General features: G+C 44.0%; 1 protein-coding gene across 1 annotated transcript in view; it reads right to left on the bottom strand.

Annotated features, from left to right (window-relative positions):
* The window catches only part of LOC147635091 (putative plant SNARE 12), a 50,693-nt gene extending 31,834 nt beyond the window's left edge, over positions 1-18,859 (bottom strand). Inside the window, exons 1-2 of the mRNA XM_086804386.1 lie at positions 18,634-18,859; positions 16,933-17,025 (exon numbers count right to left, since the gene is read on the bottom strand). Coding sequence (XP_086660512.1) covers positions 16,933-17,025; positions 18,634-18,809 — 269 coding nt within the window. The 5' untranslated portion in view covers positions 18,810-18,859. The remainder of the gene's footprint in view (positions 1-16,932; positions 17,026-18,633) is intronic.
* Between the last annotated feature and the right edge of the window lie 1,175 nt (positions 18,860-20,034).

Genomic DNA, 20,034 nt, shown 5'->3' with positions numbered 1-20,034 from the left:
TCTTTTCCACTCACTGCATAACCCTCTGGCTGCTGCATATATATCTCCTCATGGAGATCACCGTGAAGAAAAGCAGTCTTCACATCCATCTGAATCAAGTCCAGATCATCATGTGCAACCAAAGCTAACACAGCTCTAAGTGTGGTCATTTTGACCACTGGAGAGAAGATCTCATCAAAGTCCACACCATATTCCTGCTTAAAGCCCTTAGCCACTAACCTGGCTTTGTATCTTGGCTTTGCATCAGATGCAACTTTGAGCCTGTATACCCACTTGCATGGCAAAACCTTCTTGCCTGCAGGCAAATGCACCAACTTCCAAGTTCCATTTTTGTGCAGAGAATCCATCTCTGACTTCATGGCACGCTCCCATAGAGCTTTGTCTGCCCTCTGTAAAGCCTCTTTATAACATGAGGGCTCCCCACAGTCAGTAAGCATCAAGTAGTTAACCCCTGGAACAAACCTGTCAGGGGCTCTGGAGGGTCTTGTGGACCTCCGTACCCAATGACCATCATTTGCAGGTTGCTGTCCAGCCTGCATGTCACCCATTGGTGGCTCCTGTTCCATGCCATAAGGCTGAAATATCATGCCCGGTATCTCCTCTAACTGTGGTATATCCATAGGGATATCTTCTGCCATGTCTGGCTGTCCATTTGGACCATTTTCAGCACCATTTAAGGGCTGGTTTTCCTGCTGTAATGGCTGATTTACAGCCCTTGGTTGTTGTCCATGATGTCCATCATCATCAAAGATGACTCTGCCAGGCTCCTGTTGCCTTGCAGGCTCCTTATACATGCATGTTTCATCAAAAATGACATCATTGCTGCGTATGATCTTTCTATTCATGGGATCCCAAAGTCTATACCCCATTTCACCTCTGTCACCATATCCTAGGAATATGCATTTGTGAGACTTAGGATCAAGTTTGGTGCGCATTTCCCTGCGTATGTGCACGTACGCACGCAACCAAACACTCTCAAGTGCTTGTATGACGGAGGCTTCCCTGTCCATACTTCTTCTCGCACTTTCCCACCAAGCCTCGTGTTAGGTGACCTGTTTATAAGGTGAACGGCTGTCATAACAGCTTCAGCCCAAAAACCATGAGGTAATGCAGCATGTGACAACATAGAACGGACCTTCTCCTGTATGGTCCTGTTCATCCTCTCTGCTGTCCCGTTTTGTGGAGGATCATAAGGAGTAGAGAGCTCCCTCTTGATGCCTTTAGCATCACAAAAGTCCTGAAACTGTTTGGACATGTCCATCCGGTCTGCCGTCAGTCACACAGGCGTTACAGTCTACGTGACAGAATGAGAGGATGTTCACACCTCACTTCACATTGGTGAACTCCAATTGTCGGAACGCAAAGCCTTCAGTGTTTTGCCAGTTTGATTCTCAACAAGAGCAACAAACTTCTGAAACACTGAGAATTTATCACTCTTCAAACGAAGAGGATAAACCCACACCTTGCGTGTGGCATCATCTATAAAAGACACAAAGTATTTTGCCCCTCCCAAAGAAAGCTGAGGCATCTCACATACATCTGTATGCACAAGCTCTAACTGAGCATCTTTCTGTCCAAGAGCTTTCTTGTGGGGGCACTGTAGTTGCCTACCATATATACAATGCTCACAAAATTGAAAACTTGAAAACTTCAGAGAAGGCAAGTAACCCAAACGAGACAATTGCTCCATTCCTTTGACACTCATGTGTCCCAACCGGCTATGCCACATAGAGATTTCCGGCAGCTCGGTTGCATTTACATTAGCATGGTGACAAACACCTGCATGCATAAAATAAAGAGTGTCCACCTTAGAGCCTCTGGCAACAACCAGTGAGCCCTTACTAATTTTCCACTTTCCACGACCAAATGTGGTAACATAATCAGCATCATCAAGCTGTCCAGTAGAAAGCAGATTCTTCTTGATCTCAGGCACATGCCTGACATCATGGAGCATAAGCTGTGAGCCATCTGAAAATACAAGCCTCACATCACCTCTGCCAAGAATTTTGCATGCATGGTTATCACCCAAATAAACCACTCCTTCATTGCCAGCAGTATACCTGACAAACAAGTCTCTGCAACCTGTGACATGAAAGGAGGCACCTGAATCAATGATCCATGAGTGCATACCATGACCACCTGTAAGAAGTGAATGGGCATCAAGTGAAGAAGTAAATAGGACCTCATCCTCACTGCCACCTGCATGTGACACATTGATTTCTTCAATCTTGACTCCACTTTTGCCCTTTGGCTTTACATCTTTGGCTTCATCTTTCTCTTTGTCTTTGCCTTTTCCCTTTTCCTTTTGATCATTTTTCCATTTGTAGCATTGCTTTTTAATGTGTCCCTTCTTGCCACAATAATGGCATTCCAAATCCTTTTTGGAGCGAGACTTGCTCCTTCCCCTTTCTTGGCTTTTCCCCCTTTGCTGGGATCTCCCACGTGCATTCATTGCATTGGACTTTCCAACAGAGTTGTTTTTCCTGTTCATCTCTTCTTGAAGAAGAGCACCCTCAACATCTGCATATGACAGCATAGCATGCGAATTGCTAGTGGCTGTCCTGAATGTGTCCCAACTCTCTAGCAAAGTGCATAACAAAAAAGTGGCTTTGAACTCATCGTCCATTGCCAATTTTTGATTAATGACCTGGCTGACAATACCATTAAACTCATTTAGATGGGCTGTCATAGACGCCCCTTCCTTCATCTGAAGACCTATGAGTTTCTTCAACCAATACACTTTGCTTGAGGCACTTTGTTGGGCATACAAGTCCTGCAATCTCTGCCACATTCCCCAAGCTGTCTTCTCTTCACGAATGCTGAAAAGTAATGAGTCTGACACAGACAACATGATAGTAGATCTTGCCAGCTCATCCATATCTTCCCACTCTTCAGCAGTAAGAGAAGCGGGCATCACACCCCTTTCTTTGATAGGCTTGTGCTGCTTTTTCTGGAGCAACACATTGTAGCACTGGGTTTGCCAAATATCATAATTATGCGAGCCTTCAAGCTTCTTGATGTGAAGCAATGAAGAGCTCTCACCTGTGGTTGCCATAGCAAAATGCAACCTGTAAATGCCTGACTCCCTGCAAAAATGTGCAAACACTGCACCAAAAGCACACAAAGTGCTCTCAGTTTTTCTCCCAAAGTTTATCTCCCATTGCGGAAGCAAGAATGCAACTTTTCTCCCACTTTATGTGATGAAATCACCAAAATCTGGTTGCTGCAGATTTTGGACAGCACCTTAAATGTGCTCTCTTGCCCTTCCAAAGTACTGTACAGCAGTACCAAGTGCTCACCAATGATGTACCAAACCTGTACCGGCAAGTACAGCAGTTGAAATTGAACCTTTTGGTCACTCAAAACAGTGTACAGCCATGCCAAAACTTGCACAAAAGCTGTGCCAAATCTGTACCAGCAGGTACAATAGCAATAAATGCTCTCCTGGCTGTCCAAATGAGTGAAAATCAGACTTTTACAGTCCTGAACACTGCATACAACAGTCCCGAACAGAAATTGGGCAAAAGCCCCTTGACTGCAAGCTGATTTTTGAGGATTCAAGGCATAAATGTCTTGCCTGCTGCTTTGCCAAGCTCAACAAGCATACAAACTTGAAAAGCCCCTTGATTTAAGATCAATTTCTGATCATACATGGTACATTGAAGCACATGAAGGCATCCAGAGTGTTCACGATGCTTCCCCCTGGCCACATATACATCAAATACATGAAAGCCCCTTGATTTACAGGCACATTGAGTGCTTGTAAGGCATCAACACAATGTCCACAGCATCAAATGCGATTGCCTGCATGCAAATCAACCAAATCGGCACAAAAGCCCCTTGATTTGCACTGCAATTTGCTGCAATTTTGCCCAAATGTGCGATTTCTCACATCATACAGCATGTATGAGTGCTTAATTGCACAATTACATCAAAAACCCCAAATTTCGACATCCAATTTCCTGCAAATTGATCCTGATTGTGACCAATTTCCTGCAAATTGATCCTGATTGTGACCAATGTCACCCAATTTTGCCAATTTTGCTCAAAAATTGAGCAATTGGGCACCTGTACCTGCTCAATTGTTGAATTGATAAGAAATTCTCAAAATTGAAGGCAAATACCTCGTAATTTTTGAATTTCTCTGATCTGCAAGTTGATTTTTAGTTGTTGCAGGAATCGTGATGCAGAGAGGGGGGGGCGCTTCTGATGCTAATGCTCGTCAGGCTTCTACAGTCGTATTGAAACGGAGGAGGCGCCCGTGGCTAGTTGTGCAGAGTATGGGCCACGTGCTGATGGTGATGCATCGACGGCTACTGCAAGGCGCAGATGTCAGGGACGAACAGAGAGCAGACGAACAAATTGGCGCTGTAGCGAATCTGCCCACATGCGTTGCTGCGCTGATGATTAACACGCTTCGCCTACTTTACGGCTGGCATTTGTTCGCCAACGATCACTTCGCCGTCTCCGCCAGCAGCGCTTTGTGGACCAGCCGACGACCGTGTAGCACTATAGTAGCCAGCGCCGCCTTCGCTTACTTGTCTAACGCCGTGTAGTGCTACACGCTTTGTGGCTTTACGCCTGGCGCCTGCGTATCTTACTCGCTCACGCCGTGTTTGCCTGGCTGCTGTAGGCGCCTGGCTACGCCTGAGTATGGACAAAGGCCTACGACTGCCTAGTCTCCCGCTTCACCAGCTCCACGCCCACCATCGTGTTGGAAGAATACTGCACATGCAGAGAGCTGCAGATTGGCTCTGATACCAGTTGATGTGGGAGAAGGAAGAATTAGGGTTAGATCATGTGGGAGACATACACAGAGAAGAACAAGAGAGAGAGAGAGTTGTGGGGATAAGTCAACTCATGAGGCATGAGTGTGTGACTCCCCTATCACACATGTATATTGCACTAGTACACATAGTGCACTTAGTACATTAAAAGTACTAAGTGTACTATGTACTATAACTTATGGGCTTGTACACACTATAAGGGTGGGCATAACGCCTTTACCCCAACACATACTTCCAAGATAAATTTTGTGAATTCATAAATCCTTAGATCAAGCTGTCTATTGTTCATGCTCTTGCTTCGTAGGCTCTAAAGTGGCTGGCCATGCTTAATAGCAATGATGGTAAGTGTGGTCCCCACTCCAGATCTTTTCTCTTCCTTATTGATAGAAGGAAGCCTCCGCTTCCAAGAAAGCCTATGCTCTGATACCAATGTAACTCGCGGCGGCGGGTGCCCGGGGGACTAGGGCCTTTGACACACTTGTTGATACCATCAATGCATATTAAAACATTTAAGCATGGCCACAGCCTTAACACATATCCATCATCACTTTGCATAAAACATAAAGCTGGACAAAACATCCACAAATGCTGAAAATGGAGCTTGCACGTGTGACACCGCATAGAGGCCGGAATGGGCCGACCCCCCCCCCCTTGGAGTATTTTATTACCCAAGGAGAACAATATCATGTACAAGCTTTGAGGGCCTTACTCTCCCCACGGGAGATGCCGGATTATCCATATACAAATGCCATAACACAGCCCAACACGAGGCAACCAAGCCGGAACATAGGCTGTAGAAATGCCGAGCCAACAATATAATCCATATACCTCCGTGTGGGTACTGATTCTTCCCCAAAAACCACGGGTCTTCATGCAATAGAGAGGGTACAGCAAGTACAACTCTCCATTCAGCCGGTACAGCAGGTACAATGGCTGGTACAGCCGGTACAGTGGCTGGAACAGCAAGTACGATGGCTGGTACAGCAGGTACAACAAGTACAGAAGCTGGTACAGCTGGTACAATGGGTGGTACAGCAAGTACAAAAGCTGGTACAGCCAGTACAAGGGCTGGTACAACAGGTACAATGGCTGGTACAGCCGGTACGGTGGCTGGTACAGCAGGTACAGCAAGTACAAATGCTAGTACAACACATACAATGGCTAGAAATCATAATAAATGATTGAATACCCTTGCCTTCAGTATTTCTTCGCGATGGAAGCCTCCAAAACAGTCCCCAACAGCCGGTATTCTTCATGGGCAGCCTTCAAGAGAGAGAGAAAGAGAGTAGTCATCATTAGAGAAACCTTCAATGGTGGTAGAGGCTAGTGTGCAGCAAGAGAGCCTCTATTAATGAAGAGAGAGCTCTCCAATTTATAGATTTGGGCCTCCCATGAGCTAAAATGGCAAGAGAAGGCTACAATGACAAGTGGAGAGCCACACAATAGCTGAAGTGACAAGTGTGAGGCCACTTGTCTCATTTTGATCCATTTTCTAACAAGTGTCAGGCCACTTGTCTCACTTTGATCCACTTTCTTGCCACATGTCCCAATCTAAGAGATGGATTCTCCCATAATCTTTAGCTCTAAAAATATAACAACTAGTAGACATTCTGTCATAGGCACTTTGCCAACTCTTAGTATCTGCTCAATTCCAGATGTAATGACGCGAACAGAATTTCCATCGGAGTCAGGCCAAAAATAGCAACTCTCCTAAATTTTAGGAGTGTGGTCCTTTGTATTCTAGGATAATCCCCCATTCCCAAAGCTTGTACTTTCCAAATATTTAAACATCCTGGAGTCCACCAGACCCCTTTCAGACTTGGAAATGTCCAGGCTGGTGACAGTGGGAGACAGTCCCAGCTCACAGATTTCTTCCAGAGAGCTATGTCAGTGCCAGCTGATGTACCACGTGGGGTGACCGCAAAGAGAGCAGAGGAATTGAGAGCCAGGAGGAGACCTAGACAGACTAGACATAGAGCACCCCGACTCCGTCACCGAGAGATAGCAGCTATCCGAATGAGACACCAGATGGAGACACAAGAGAGGCTAGCTCGCTTTCATTCAGACTCACGGTACATGTTCACGCCATTCACAGCCTCAGCATCGGCGATGTATGATATCTTATATCCCTCTTATGGCACTGGATGGAGTTAGCCATAGATCTGCAAAGCATGCTTGTACTACCCCTTCAGCATATAGAGATGCATCTTGCCTTAGCACTCCATCCACATCCCCACCCCCCCTTATATTGTTTGTATATGGGCTCCACCGATCCATGATGTATCCAGACACATGCACACTTTTTCTTTTCTTTCTTTTCTTCCGATGACCGGAAGAACACAGTTGTATTATTTTTTGTCTCATAGGCCGACTTTGGCCTCTCGTAGACGTTAATATATCTTTCTTTCTTCTTCTTCTCTCTCTCTCTCTCTCTCTCTCTCTCTCTCTCTCTCTCTCTCTCTCTCTCTCTCTCTCGTGTTTCCACTTTCCCTTCTTCCAGTGCACATTCTATCAAAGGAGCCTTCAACCGGCAAAGCAGACTTCAAACCAGGAGAGAAAAGCGTAAAGTTTGATACCTTCTATGGAAAGCGGGGCACTCAAAAAGCTCTATCCTTCATCAAACAGTTTGACGCCACCTTTGGAGGAGAGGAGTTCTCCGAAAAGTCCAAACTACGCACAGTTCGTACGCATTTGAAAGGTGCCGCCTTGAATTGGTGGCTAAAGGTATAGTCCACGAAGGGACAAAGCCTACCTCATGGGCTGATTTCAAAACCATGTTTAACAAAAAGTTTCTTCGTGCTACCTTTGAGGCTGATGTATAGAAGGAATGGGTGAGGTAAAGCAAAAAGCGGGAGAAAGTGTGGCAACATATCTTAATAATTTTTCAGCCGTCTCATTGAAGTTTACCTCATATACTCCTATTCCACCATCGATGGAAATGCGAAAGTTTGTAAATGGATTGCAACCAAAGCTTTATCAAGCAGTCTATATGATGGGACCAAAAACTTTGGAAGAAGCCCAAGACAAAGCCTTACAAGCCAAAGCTTTATATATGCCTGGGATGGTGGGCAAATCAAAGAGTGAGACTCGAGACTCGTTCCAAAAGAAGAAATTCAAAGGGGAATCTCAAGCAAGAAATGAGCCACATGAAAAGAAGAATAAAAATGACGAAAAAACTCCATTGTACCAGAAGAAGCTATCCCGCAAGCAACTTGAGGAATATGTCAAAGAAGGTAAATGTTTCCAATGTGGAAAGAAAGGACATATGGCTGCAAAATGCCCTGATAAGCCAAGTCAAGAAGCCAAACCGCCCCAAAGCAATGCTTTACCTAAAGAACTTCAACATCAAGATGATACTCCACCAGAGAAGAGGCAACTCTTCAAAGCTTGGGGCAGAGTGGCAAACCAACCTGTACTTATCCACTTCGATAATAGCGGTGCTACCCACCACTATATCCATCCACGAGTGGTTGAAGCCATGAACCTTCTTCCGGATAGGTACAGAACCCCTATTACAACAGGTGCCGCTTTTGAAGGAATGTCAGCCGAAGTGACTCCTATTCTGGGAAAGCTCCGCTTACAAATTGGCGATTATGTGGATCATGAGAACTTTGTAGTTGGTAAAATTGGACATTGTGATGTAATTCTCGGTACGCCTTGGCATAAGAAGATAGATCCGGCCATTGATTGGGTTGGAAATAAGATTAGGTTTCCTTTTTAAAGGCAAAAATGTAACTTTTGAGGTAGGAGTTGAGGGAAACTCCATTCCACTCATTAGTCATGTACAAGTTCCTAAAGCAATAAAGCAATCTATTTCCTCGTACTTGATATTTGTAAGAGATCCAAAGAAATCTAAGGGTGATGAATCACTTTCAACTCTTGATCATGAAAAGAAAGACTTCTTAAGGAAGTATGAGGATTGTTTCGCACATACTCTTCCAGGAGAGCTACCTCCAAAGAGATCGGAAGATCATACGATTGACATCATGCCCGGAAGTTCAACTCCTAATAAACCTCCTTATCGAGTAAGTCAGACTCAACAAGAAGAGATTATGAAGCAAGTGACAGAGCTTTTGGAAAAGGGTTTGATTCGACCTAGCTCATCACCTTTTTGCTCCCTAGTTTTATTAGTCCGAAAAAAGGATGGTTCTTGGCGTATGTGCGTGTAAAGAACAGGTTTACTATCCCTAGGATTGATGATATTCTAGATAGATTGGATGGAGCCACTATTTTCAGCAGGATTGATTTGAAGAGTGGATATCACTAAGTCAAGATTGTTCTAGAGGACATTCACAAGATGGCATTTAAGACTACCTTCGGACTCTATGAGTATTTGGTGATGTCTTTTGGTCTAACCAATGCTCCGGCTACCTTCAACCGAATGATGGAAAGAATATTTCGAGCAAATAGAAAGTTTGCAGCCACTTCCTTTGATGACATTATTGTACATTCAAGAAGAAGAACATCGAAAGCACTTGGATATGGTATTCCAAGAATTGCGGAAGAACAGGTTATATGTGAATGGCAAGAAGAGTGAGTTCTTTTTGTCAGAGATTCACTACTTGGGCCATATAGTATCCAAGGAAGGAGTCAGGATGGATCCAGAAAAGGTCAAGGCTATTGTGGAATGGCCAAAGTTGAAGAGTGTGCATGCAATTCGAAGTTTCCTTGGCTTATGCTCTTATTACAGGAAATTTGTCAAGTGGTTTGCTGTGGTAGCAAGTCCACTTCATGATTTGACAAAGAAAACCGTGGGATTTTAGTGGACCAAAGCTGAAAAAGAATCCTTTTAAAGCACTAAAATTCTATGCTAGCAGAGGACCAGTATTAATTATTCCACATCTATTGAAACCATTCGTGTTAGAATGTGATGCTTCAGGAGACTGCATTGGAGCAGTCTTGAACCAAGAAGGCAATGCCGTGGCCTATGAGAGTCGAAGACTTCAAGGAGCCGAGAAGACTGCACCTACTTATGAGAAAGAATTGATCTCTATCATACATGCTTTGAAGATTTGGAAGCATTATCTTATGGGTGTTGAGTTTGTTATCAAGACAGATCATCAAAGTCTTAGGTATTTTATGTCTCAACCTAAGATTTCAGAAAAGCATATAAGATGGGCTAGTTATTTGGCCCAATTTCACTTTTAGATTATGCATACTCATGGGAAAGACAACAAAGTAGCAGATGCTCTATCTCAAAGACCCATGACCCATGCAGTTTCCATGGGATATCATTTGGACTTTACTATGATGAAAGATCTTTATGCTACAGATGAAGATTTCAAAGACATTTGGGATAGGTTGAAGAATGGAGATTTGGTCACTTCTTATGTTATCAAAGAAGGGTTTCTTATGATGCAAACCTGTTTATGTGTGACCAAGGATTTAAGACCCAAAGTGATGGAAGAATGCCATGCCCCACCTTATATGGGACATAGAGGTATCATGACAACAACTCGGGCTATGGAAAGTTATTTCTTTTGGCCCAGTATGAGAAGGGATATTGAACAATATGTTCGAGAATGTTTGGTTTGTCAGAAGGTCAAGTTTGATCGACAAAAACCCGCAGGATTATTACAACCTTTGCTAATTCCCAACATGCCATGGGAAAGTATTGCTATGGACTTCATCTTTGGATTACCAAAGTCAGGATTTGGGAATGATGGAATATGGACTATTATTGACAAGTTCAGTAAGCAAGCTCATTTCATTCCAGTGAAGAAGACCATTCGTGCAGATCATATGGTAAGATTGTTTATTCAACAAATCTTCAAGCATCATGGATTACCCAAATCCATTGTAGGGGATAGAGATCCTCGGACTAGCAGTTTCTTTTGGAGAGCACTTTTTGACAACATGGGGACAAAACTAAATTTTTCTTCGGCTTATCATCCTCAAACAGATGAGCAAAGTGAGATTGCCAACCTCACTATATTGGATATGCTAAAGTGTTATGTGTCAGAAGCGAAGGATCAATGACGAAGTACTTACCATTGGTTGAGTTTGCCTATAACAACACTGTTCACTGTTCGACAGGCAAAGCTCCTTTTGAGATTATTTATGGCAAACCATTACTGTTGCCTATTTTGAAAACCAAGGAAGAGATCTTCCATGCGGACGAGTTCGTTCGAGATTTAGATACGGCTTTTACACAGGTTCGAAAGGCTATTGAGACATCTCAAGCCAAGCAAAAGAAATCTACAGACAAGCATAGAAGGAAGGTCACTTTCAAAGAAGGGGATTGGGTGTTATTGCGATTTGAGAAAGCAAGACTTAGAAAGTCAAAAGCAAAGGAGCTCAAGGAACCTAACCTTGCCCCCAGATATTATGGACCTTTTCAAGTTACCAAGAAGATCAACGATGTATGTTATCGTTTGGACCTTCCAGATCATTGAAGGATACATAATGCCTTCCATGTCAGTTTATTGAAGCCATATACAGGGCTACCCCCAGAGGAGCCTATATTGGAGAATCCACCCGAGGTGGAAGAACAAGAAGAAATCTTACAACCGGAACAGATTGTTTTCCATTCCGTGAGAAAAAGAGGAAGGACAATCGTCAGGAAATTCCTCTTGAAGTTGAAGAACTATTCGCCTATGGATGCCACAAGAGTACTTCAAGGACTATCCAAATATTCTTTGAGCATATGAGGAAGCAGTTGGTCCAAATGTATTTGAAGTACAGGTTTGATGCGTCTTGAGATCAAGACAGATTTAAGAGGGAGGGATTGTAACCCTAGCCCTCTTCATTGTATATATGTTTATAGTAAAATGGAATTGATCATTATCTTGCTTATGTAATGATTTTAGTTGGACATGCTCTAGTTTGGGTGGCAACGATGCCAGAAGACCCAATTGGACAGCAACAATGCCATATGTATTGAATTTCGCAGTCGGGCAGTCATTGCGACCAGATGGCCCAGATGACTATCGGATTTCGCAATCGCACGGTCATTGCGACCAGATGGCCTAGATGACTCAGATTTCGCAATCGTGCGGTCATTGCGACCAGATGGCCCAGATGACTGTATTGGATATCATAGTCAGGCAGTCAATGCGACCAGATGGCCCAGATGACTAGTTATGACTCTCGGCGGTCCTCGACACCAGCTGGCCTTGAGGGAAGTCTGAGCGGTCCTAGTGACCAGATTACTCAGCACGGTTTCGATGAAACCAGACAGGACAATCCATGAACAGGAGGATCAATATTTGTGCATTGCATACTGATGTATGTCTGAATTTCTTTGACTTTGTTTGCTGTTTTTTGATGCGTGGACAATGCTTGGATTTATGGCATGTGATAGTCCACTGGGCTCTAGACTACCTGGCCAGTACCTCGAATACCTAGTAGACGCAAATGATGCATACTTGTTTGCTAACTAGCTTGTGTCTAGTTTTTGCAGAAGGTCAGTATACAATTATTTTCTAATCGAGGCTACACGTTATGAAGAATAGGTACCATCCAAAACAAGGACATCGGTCAAAGAAAGGCACAAAGATGTTGCCAGAAGAGCAAAAGGCACCATATATATCAGGAAAGATCAAATGCACAAGAGCACCAGATGGGGCTGGTACCATATCTTTGCCACAGTTGAGAACAACTGTGATATAAGAGGGAGGGAATGTAACTATTTGGTCCTCCATGCTCTTTTCTCATAACAAAACACATGCCCGGACACATGGACAGGATGATGAACACATGGAAACAAGGTTCCTAAAGTTGGAATGGGAAAAAGCACTTGTCTGGGTCAAAAAGCAAGAAAAAGCAAAAGTCAAACTTTATTGATCAAAAAGCTGAGGACACCGTTGGAAAGAGCTCGTTGAACTGAGTCAAAAAGCTATGAGCTGCTTTTTCAAAAAGCAGCTCAAGGGCCAAAAAGCAAGGCCCTGAAGTTAAAATCAAGAACTTTGACTACTAGTAAAATAAAAGCAAAAGCCAAGTGGTAAAAACAAAAGCAAAGCATGGTAAAAGCAGGCCACCCCTCAAGTATTTAAAGAACCAAGTACCCTCTTGGTGGAGCATTGAAGAAATCTTGGAGACTCATAGAAGAAACACGTGGAGAACTCCTTGGGAAAAGCAAGAACATCATCAACCCTCTTGTGTGCTACTTCTACAACCTTTTGCAGCACCAACCTGTCAGAATGCGCAGCGGAAGACTAACGCGCGTAGGAGACGCATCACCATCGAGCACCACAAACACCCCCAACGGGCACTGCAGCATCCCTCCATCGGGCTCCCATCTCCCGGTGAGCTGCCTCCCAAAACACCGACCGGCGGAGATGACTATGACAAGGTGCCACTCTAGCCTATATATGGCTCTTCAAATTCCCATGCTTCCACTTATGGGATAATCCAAGGTACCTTCTAGCCATAGATCACAAGCTCGAAATGTCAGAATGCGCAGCGGAAGACTAACGCACGTAGGATATGCATCACCATCGAGCACCACAAACACCCCCAACGGGCACTGCAGCATCCCTCCATCGGGCTCCCATCTCCCGGTGAGCTGCCTCCCAAAACACCGGCCGAAGGAGATGACTATGACAAGGTGCCCCTCTAGCCTATATATGGCTCTTCAACTTCCCATGCTTCCACTTATGGGATAATCCAAGGTACCTTCTAGCCATAGATCACAAGCTCGAAATCGCCAACCTTCCAACACAACCACTACCCCTCCACCCCCTGTGAAGAAGCGCCGCCGCCCAGAGCCGCCTGCCGCCAACTACCGCCGCCACTGCTTTCGCCAACGTTGCCGCCCCATAGCCGCCTCCCGCCGGCATCTCCACCGCTCCAAAACCGGAGTTTTTGCCGCCTTTTTGGTGGACTTTTTGTCACTTGTTGGTAGCTTCCGTTTGAAGAACCGCCACCTCTATTAGTGAAAGAATTGGATTGGGAAAAAAGAGCTTTTCGTGGATACTTCAGAACATCAGTTGGATTCTTTGGATATCAGTACTAGCCCGGTGTAAGCCTTTTGTGGGTCATCCTCATGGTGAGCTCGGCATCAACTATTTTGCGTCTCGATAAACGACCTCGACCCAATCTCGACATCGACACCTTTGTTTGATATTGTATTCATTTGTTGTATTGGTCCTGGCTTGGGAAAGCCCGTTGATTGTTCCTGAAATAAATTTCTAAAGAGGGGGCGAGGCCTGTTCCCTGCTCAGTGTGGTGTATCGTGTAAATCCCCTATTCCCATCTTGCTCTCCCCTTCTCTCTCTCTCTCTCTCTCTCTCTCTCTCTCTCTCTCTCTCTCTCTCTCGTACACGTGGTTGCATCTGTTACTGCACGCTCCGTTGGGCTTACAGTCTTCTTCTGTCAGGACTGAGGTCGACTATAAGAGTTGAATCCTTTGAGCCAAAGACTTCTCCACTACGGGAACTGAATGGCAAATGCTCATAGATCTGCTTGGAAAACTCGAAACATCCTTTCACACACCATCTTCGTCGTTCATGGAACTCTGAACCTCCTGAGGCGATGTTGGAGCAAACTTCCATCTTCTTATGTGGAAGAGAACCCCCTGTTGATGCCAATTGAACCCCAAAACTCCATTTACTCCTTTGATGATGGATGTCATTCTTTCCCAGAAAACTAATGGGTAAATCATGTATGCCTTGCAGATACAAGATGCTAGACTAACTGCTAGGATGACTACTATGCTAATGCAAGCCATGTGCAACCCCATATGCTATGCAAGAATGCAAATGAATGGGTTACTGATGGATGCCTAAGGGAAAAACCCTAAGGATGGCCTGCAAGATCTTGAGGACTGGATTTAACTAACTAACATGTTGACTTACTAAATGACCTTTGGAATGAACATGAACTATGGCTGGTTACCCTATAACACTCTGATACCAATGTGACATGCAAGGGATTGATCTTAGTAGAAGTCGTCCTCTGTCAAAGACAAAAGAATGCAACAATAACAAGTACCAAGAAAGCTCCACAAGCAATCTCCACAGCAACTCAGCTACAAAAGCAACAGAACAAGCTGCCAAGTACACTGCTCCTCTAGAAGAAAACAATCATGTAGGCTGTGTCATGCTGCTCCAAAGATCGGTGCCAAACCCAAATGTAAACACAGTGCCACAGAAATCCCTAGAAGCCTTTAGCTCCAAGAAGATAATACCCTCAAAAGAAATAGAGTCCATCTCCTCCAACACTGTACCAAGAGTAGCCAAATGCTATGATTTTGATGTAACACTGTTTTGTGTATATATGTATCAATATGTACATAGATCCTAGCCAACAAGGCCTCCAAAAGTAAACACACCTAAGCCTATGACCTATCCCACAAACCTGGGATCAGATGACTAATAACTATACTAGGCCTTGCTATTTATAGGCTCATGGAATTGCCCCTTAACCCACCCAACTGCTATCATCCAGCTCTCTTGGACAAATAAATACCAAAAATTCCATAAAATGCTAGTCAATGCCTAAAAAGGTTCCTAATCATAGCCAAAATTGGGGATTAAGCATGTCCACATGCCATGCATGTAACATCCCCTCCTGCTAAGCTTGATGACCTAAATCTACCTTTCTTCTAAATGATTGTCATCGTCCCTAAACTGCATCTCGACTCCATCCTTTGAAATCCTACTTTCAAAACTTGAATCACCCTTGAACACTTGATTTTGTCTTGAAAACCTTCTACTGCAACCTTGGATTGCTCCAATCTCTATTGCTATGTTCTCCATTGAGGAATGTGCACCTGTTCTTCTTGTCCCGTCCTTGGGCTAAAGACCTGTACATTTCTTGGGCTGAGAACTTGATCCCTTCTTGAAAGCCTGCAACCACCATGATACCAGCCTAGGGGCTCCATACCCCATGGCTGCCCACCTTATGGCTCCACTGGGATACTTGATGTTGAAGAGCCACTTGGCTACATTTTCCTGTACCACAAAAAACCACCTTTGTGATGTGCTTCTTCCAAATCTGCACCAATTCAGCACCTCTAGGACTTCTGCCAAGCTCTGATACCAATATCACATGTGGAAGAACTGCCTGTATTGAGAGAGAGAGAGAGAGAGAGAGAGAGAGAGAGAGAGAGACATGTTCCTGTAACAGTGTTTTCAATATATATGTATCTATATGTACACAAATCCTAGCCAACATGGCCTCCAAAGGAAACACCTAAGCCTGTGACCTGTCCCACAAACCTGGGATCAGATAACTAAAGACTGTACTAGGCCTTGCTATTTATAGGCTCATGTAATTGCCCCTACAACCACCTGACTACTGTCGGCCAGGTCTCTCCAACAAACAAATACCAAAAATCCCATAAAATGATGGTCAGTGCCTGAAAAGGCTCCTCATCATAGCCAAAACTGGGAATAAGTATGTCCACATGCCATGCATGTGCATGTTTCCCTCTTGCAAGTCTGACCAAATCCTCCCCACCATAATGGTGCTAACCATGGGGTCGCGTTGGGGAGACTCTACTGGTTTGGGTTTAGCTCCGCAACCACTACCTCGGTTGAGGCTAGGAATCTCTTGGGGCAAGTCCATGAGGTATGCCCCACTGTGTGGCCCCAAACATGACAACCCTCGCGCTGATATTAGCTTTTTCAGTCTAAGCTGGGAGGCTGCTATTGGCAGCCGGGTAACCCTCTGCAAATTCAATACCTTCCTCTTCCTCACACTTTGATCTTTCCCCATTCGTACATTGCAGCCTGCAATTTGCACTCTTCTCCACTGTTTGGCTCTTAAGCTTCGACTTCAGGAGCAGACAGCCAGCCGGGGATTGCAGGCAGCTTGTAGCATGGAATTCAATGGAAATCTGGGAGGCTGCTATTGGCAGCTTTTTTGGTCTAAGCTGGGAGGCTGCTACCCTCTGAAAATTCAATACCTTCCTCTTCCTCACACTTTGATCTTTCCCCATTTGTACATTGCAGCCTGCGATTTGCACTCTTCTCCACTATTTGGCTCTTAAGCTTCGACTTCAGGAGCAGACAGCCAGCAAGGGAGCTTGTAGCATGGAATTCAACAGAAATCTGGTAGGGTTTCTGGTGCAGGTTTGACTGTATTGTTTTATATCCACCTTAATTTTCTGTTGAAAACAAGGAAATAAGTTCCTTCTCTAATGGCAAATTTAAGTATTATTTTTGAGGTATTTTTGCAACAACAACGAGAATATCTGAACCTCTTGCATTCTCGCATCTTTCCAGTAAGCTCTTCGAGTTGCTTGCTCTGCCTATTAGGATCCTTGACCTTGTCAAGTTTTTGAAACCCATTTCTGCACAAATTTGAGCTCTGTTATTATCATTTAAAATAACGAAGTAAGGTAGTATCTGTGAGAAGACTTCATTGTAGCTAAAAATCACTCATACTGTTTTAGAAATCATCAACACTCAAAGTTGCAATAAAAGAGGGATTTTTTATTTTTTATTTTTTATTTTTATTTTTTAAATATTTTCTGGGATTTACAACAAAAGTAAAGTACATAAGTGGCGATGTATCCTCATTGGTGGAAGAAAAAAAAAGTCACAGCACCGATGTCTCATAAAGCCATGCTGCTCATTGATCACAGCTGTGTGTATGGGCATGCAAACACCCCTAGACTTGAAAGCCACCCCAAAATTAGTAGCAGTTTTAAAACTGATCAAGTGGACCTCTTAATCAGCAGGACAAATTATTTTCTGATTGGCACGACAAAACAACACAACTATTGATGAGCCAGTCTGTTTAGATGCTAAGACGCGTCCTTGGCTCCTGTATCATAAATTCTATTGAGCTGCCAAGTCTGGCTTCTTACAAAACTAATTTGCATAATAAGGACCATCTGTATCAATCCTCTGTGATATGGCATTCAAGAAACGTATTCACTTTTTCTCTCCACAATCATGTAGTGGTTGTCTGTTAGACTATTTTGCTTCAAAAGAAACAGTAAGCTACATGCATATGATATTGCTAAGCAATAGCGCCATAAATATAGCCTTCCAAATACAAGGTTCAATAAAACAACCTCGGCAAAAAAGATAGAGTTGATAATAAGTCCTACGATGCTTTAGAACGTTGATAAACTTCATATGTGTGTTCTTATGGGCAGCATTGTCTCATTTGCTTTCCACATTTCCATAAACAGCATGATACACCAAAACGCCTATTAGGCATTCTCTCACCTGCTTTCCATAAGCCCATATATGGTAAGATATAGGAAGGTGCATGTGTAACATGATACCCTGAATGGTCTGCTTGCATTCCATTAGCTCATGTGCTAAATAATATGTCAAGCGTTGTCTCTCTCGCTGCCACCATGAGTTCATAGGCAACATGCGATGTCTTTAAATGGACTCTATTCACTTCAATGAGCCTGGTGTAGCATAGATGCATTAAGAAGGCAATTGGAATAGTCTCTTGAAAGCATGTATGAGGGCATGTATGGTTTGCCACCCTCTCGGTATGAGAGCATATATGGCCTGCCACGCCTTCCGCATGAGGGCATGTATGCAGGAGGGAATATATGTCCCTTTGACACGTCTGTGTTACCCTCTTTGCTGCATGGTGTGCCAAGCAATGTCTTCGGATTTGTCTCTCTGGCTTGCTGTGAGCTCGTGCACGGCACAATTTGACGACAAATTTGTCCAGTATTCTGTGTTTCACCTTAAAATAGTGTTGCCGTGTAATTTCAAAGAAAAAACAGCCGCTTCCTAAAGAGGTTTCGAAACCCCTTTCCATGTCCAGCAAAGGGGCGCATCTAGGTGCTAATTCTGATTCACGCAAATATGATGGAATGGAAGAGAAAGGACACAATGTGCAGAGCAGGAAACCTAACCCTGCCCCTGAACTGAGAGAGAGAGAGAGAGAGAGAGAGAGAGAGAGAGAGAGAGAGAGAGAGGCTTACTGGAGGGCTCGGAAATGGTCCTGTAGCTGGCCGTCGATGTCCGCGAGGCGAGGGGGTAGATCGAGCGGCGGAGAAGAGGACGAGGAGGGCACCATAGCCAAGAGCTCTGATGAGATCTGGTGCGATGGAGAGGGCACCTGGTAAAAGCGCACGAAGCGCCCCGCGCTCTCGTTCATCAAAATTCTAAGCACCCCTCACACCCGATACGAAGTGACCGACGATGATGTGAACAGCGAAGTTGTTTTTCGGGGCATTATTTAATTAACAACTGTGGGAGACCTCTCATGTCAAAATGTTTGTGAGCCTTTGCGGTGGGCTCATTCAGTGAGGACACCTCTCTATGTCCTATTATGTGTATTCTTTCTCCTGTGCAAAAGTACCAAGCCTCAGCCTCTCTCTCTCTCTCTCTCTCTCTCTCTCTCTCTCTCTCTCTCCATTACAGTGCTCTTCAAGCATCAACAACTCTTACTTGGCCAAGATAGCCATATCCCTTCCTCATAAAAAGATTCATCCTTCATGATCGCGATCCCTTCTTCATATTAGGAGACTTCCACACAACTTCTTAGTGTTTGTTTTTGTCAGTTATCGGTGTCCCATAGCCCATTTTTTGGCCTCTCATGGACAATAATATATCATCATCATCTCTCACAAGCAAGACAACACTTATCTATGGGGAGGCGGAGGAAAGGTCTATAGACAAAGATAGACACACAAAGAAGAATGGAGCAGAGGAGGAGGAGGAGGGGACAGGCAATACATATTGCAAGGAAGGTTTGTAAGACAGGGACAGACACACAAAAAAGAAGAGAGCAAAGGAAGGCATGTGCACAATAGATTTGTGTGAATATATCTATTTCTATCTATGATCAAGCCCACAAAGAGAGAGATTCTATTTGCATGTGCACGAATAGATTTGTGTGAATATATCTCTTTCTATCTATGATCAAGCCCACAAAGAGAGAGCTTCTATTTGCATGTGCACGAATAGATTTGTGTGAATATATCTCTTTCTATCTATGATCAAGCCCACTAAGAAAGAGATTATACCTACATCTTTGTTGTGTGATGAGGTGTGGGCACTGTGGAGGCAAAGGTGGGCATGGCCTTTCATAGGCAACTTTGCACAAAGAGGTGGAGGCACATGGGCACTTGGGCACATTCAAGGGGAGGAATCTCTACCATGTGTAAAGGTTTTAAGGGAGGGGTAGGTAGCGAACAACCTTATAGCTTTAGGGTATAAAAACCCACTTCTTCCCGCATTCGTCCATTTTTCTCCTTAATCATCTTCTAACTTAATCACCTTCGTTTTGAAATGTAGAATACCGTAACCGATTGAAAATAAAAAACCCTTATTGTGCCTTGGTGTTCTACTTGCATTTCAGGAACGTGAGCGAATGCCCA

Source organism: Cibotium barometz, chromosome 10 (genome assembly GCF_041138505.1).
Source record: "Cibotium barometz isolate CiBa-2024 chromosome 10, ASM4113850v1, whole genome shotgun sequence".
Lineage (NCBI taxonomy): Eukaryota > Viridiplantae > Streptophyta > Polypodiopsida > Cyatheales > Cibotiaceae > Cibotium > Cibotium barometz.
Note: the sequence above shows the minus strand (reverse complement) of the source record. Positions and strands in the feature narration are given on the sequence as shown.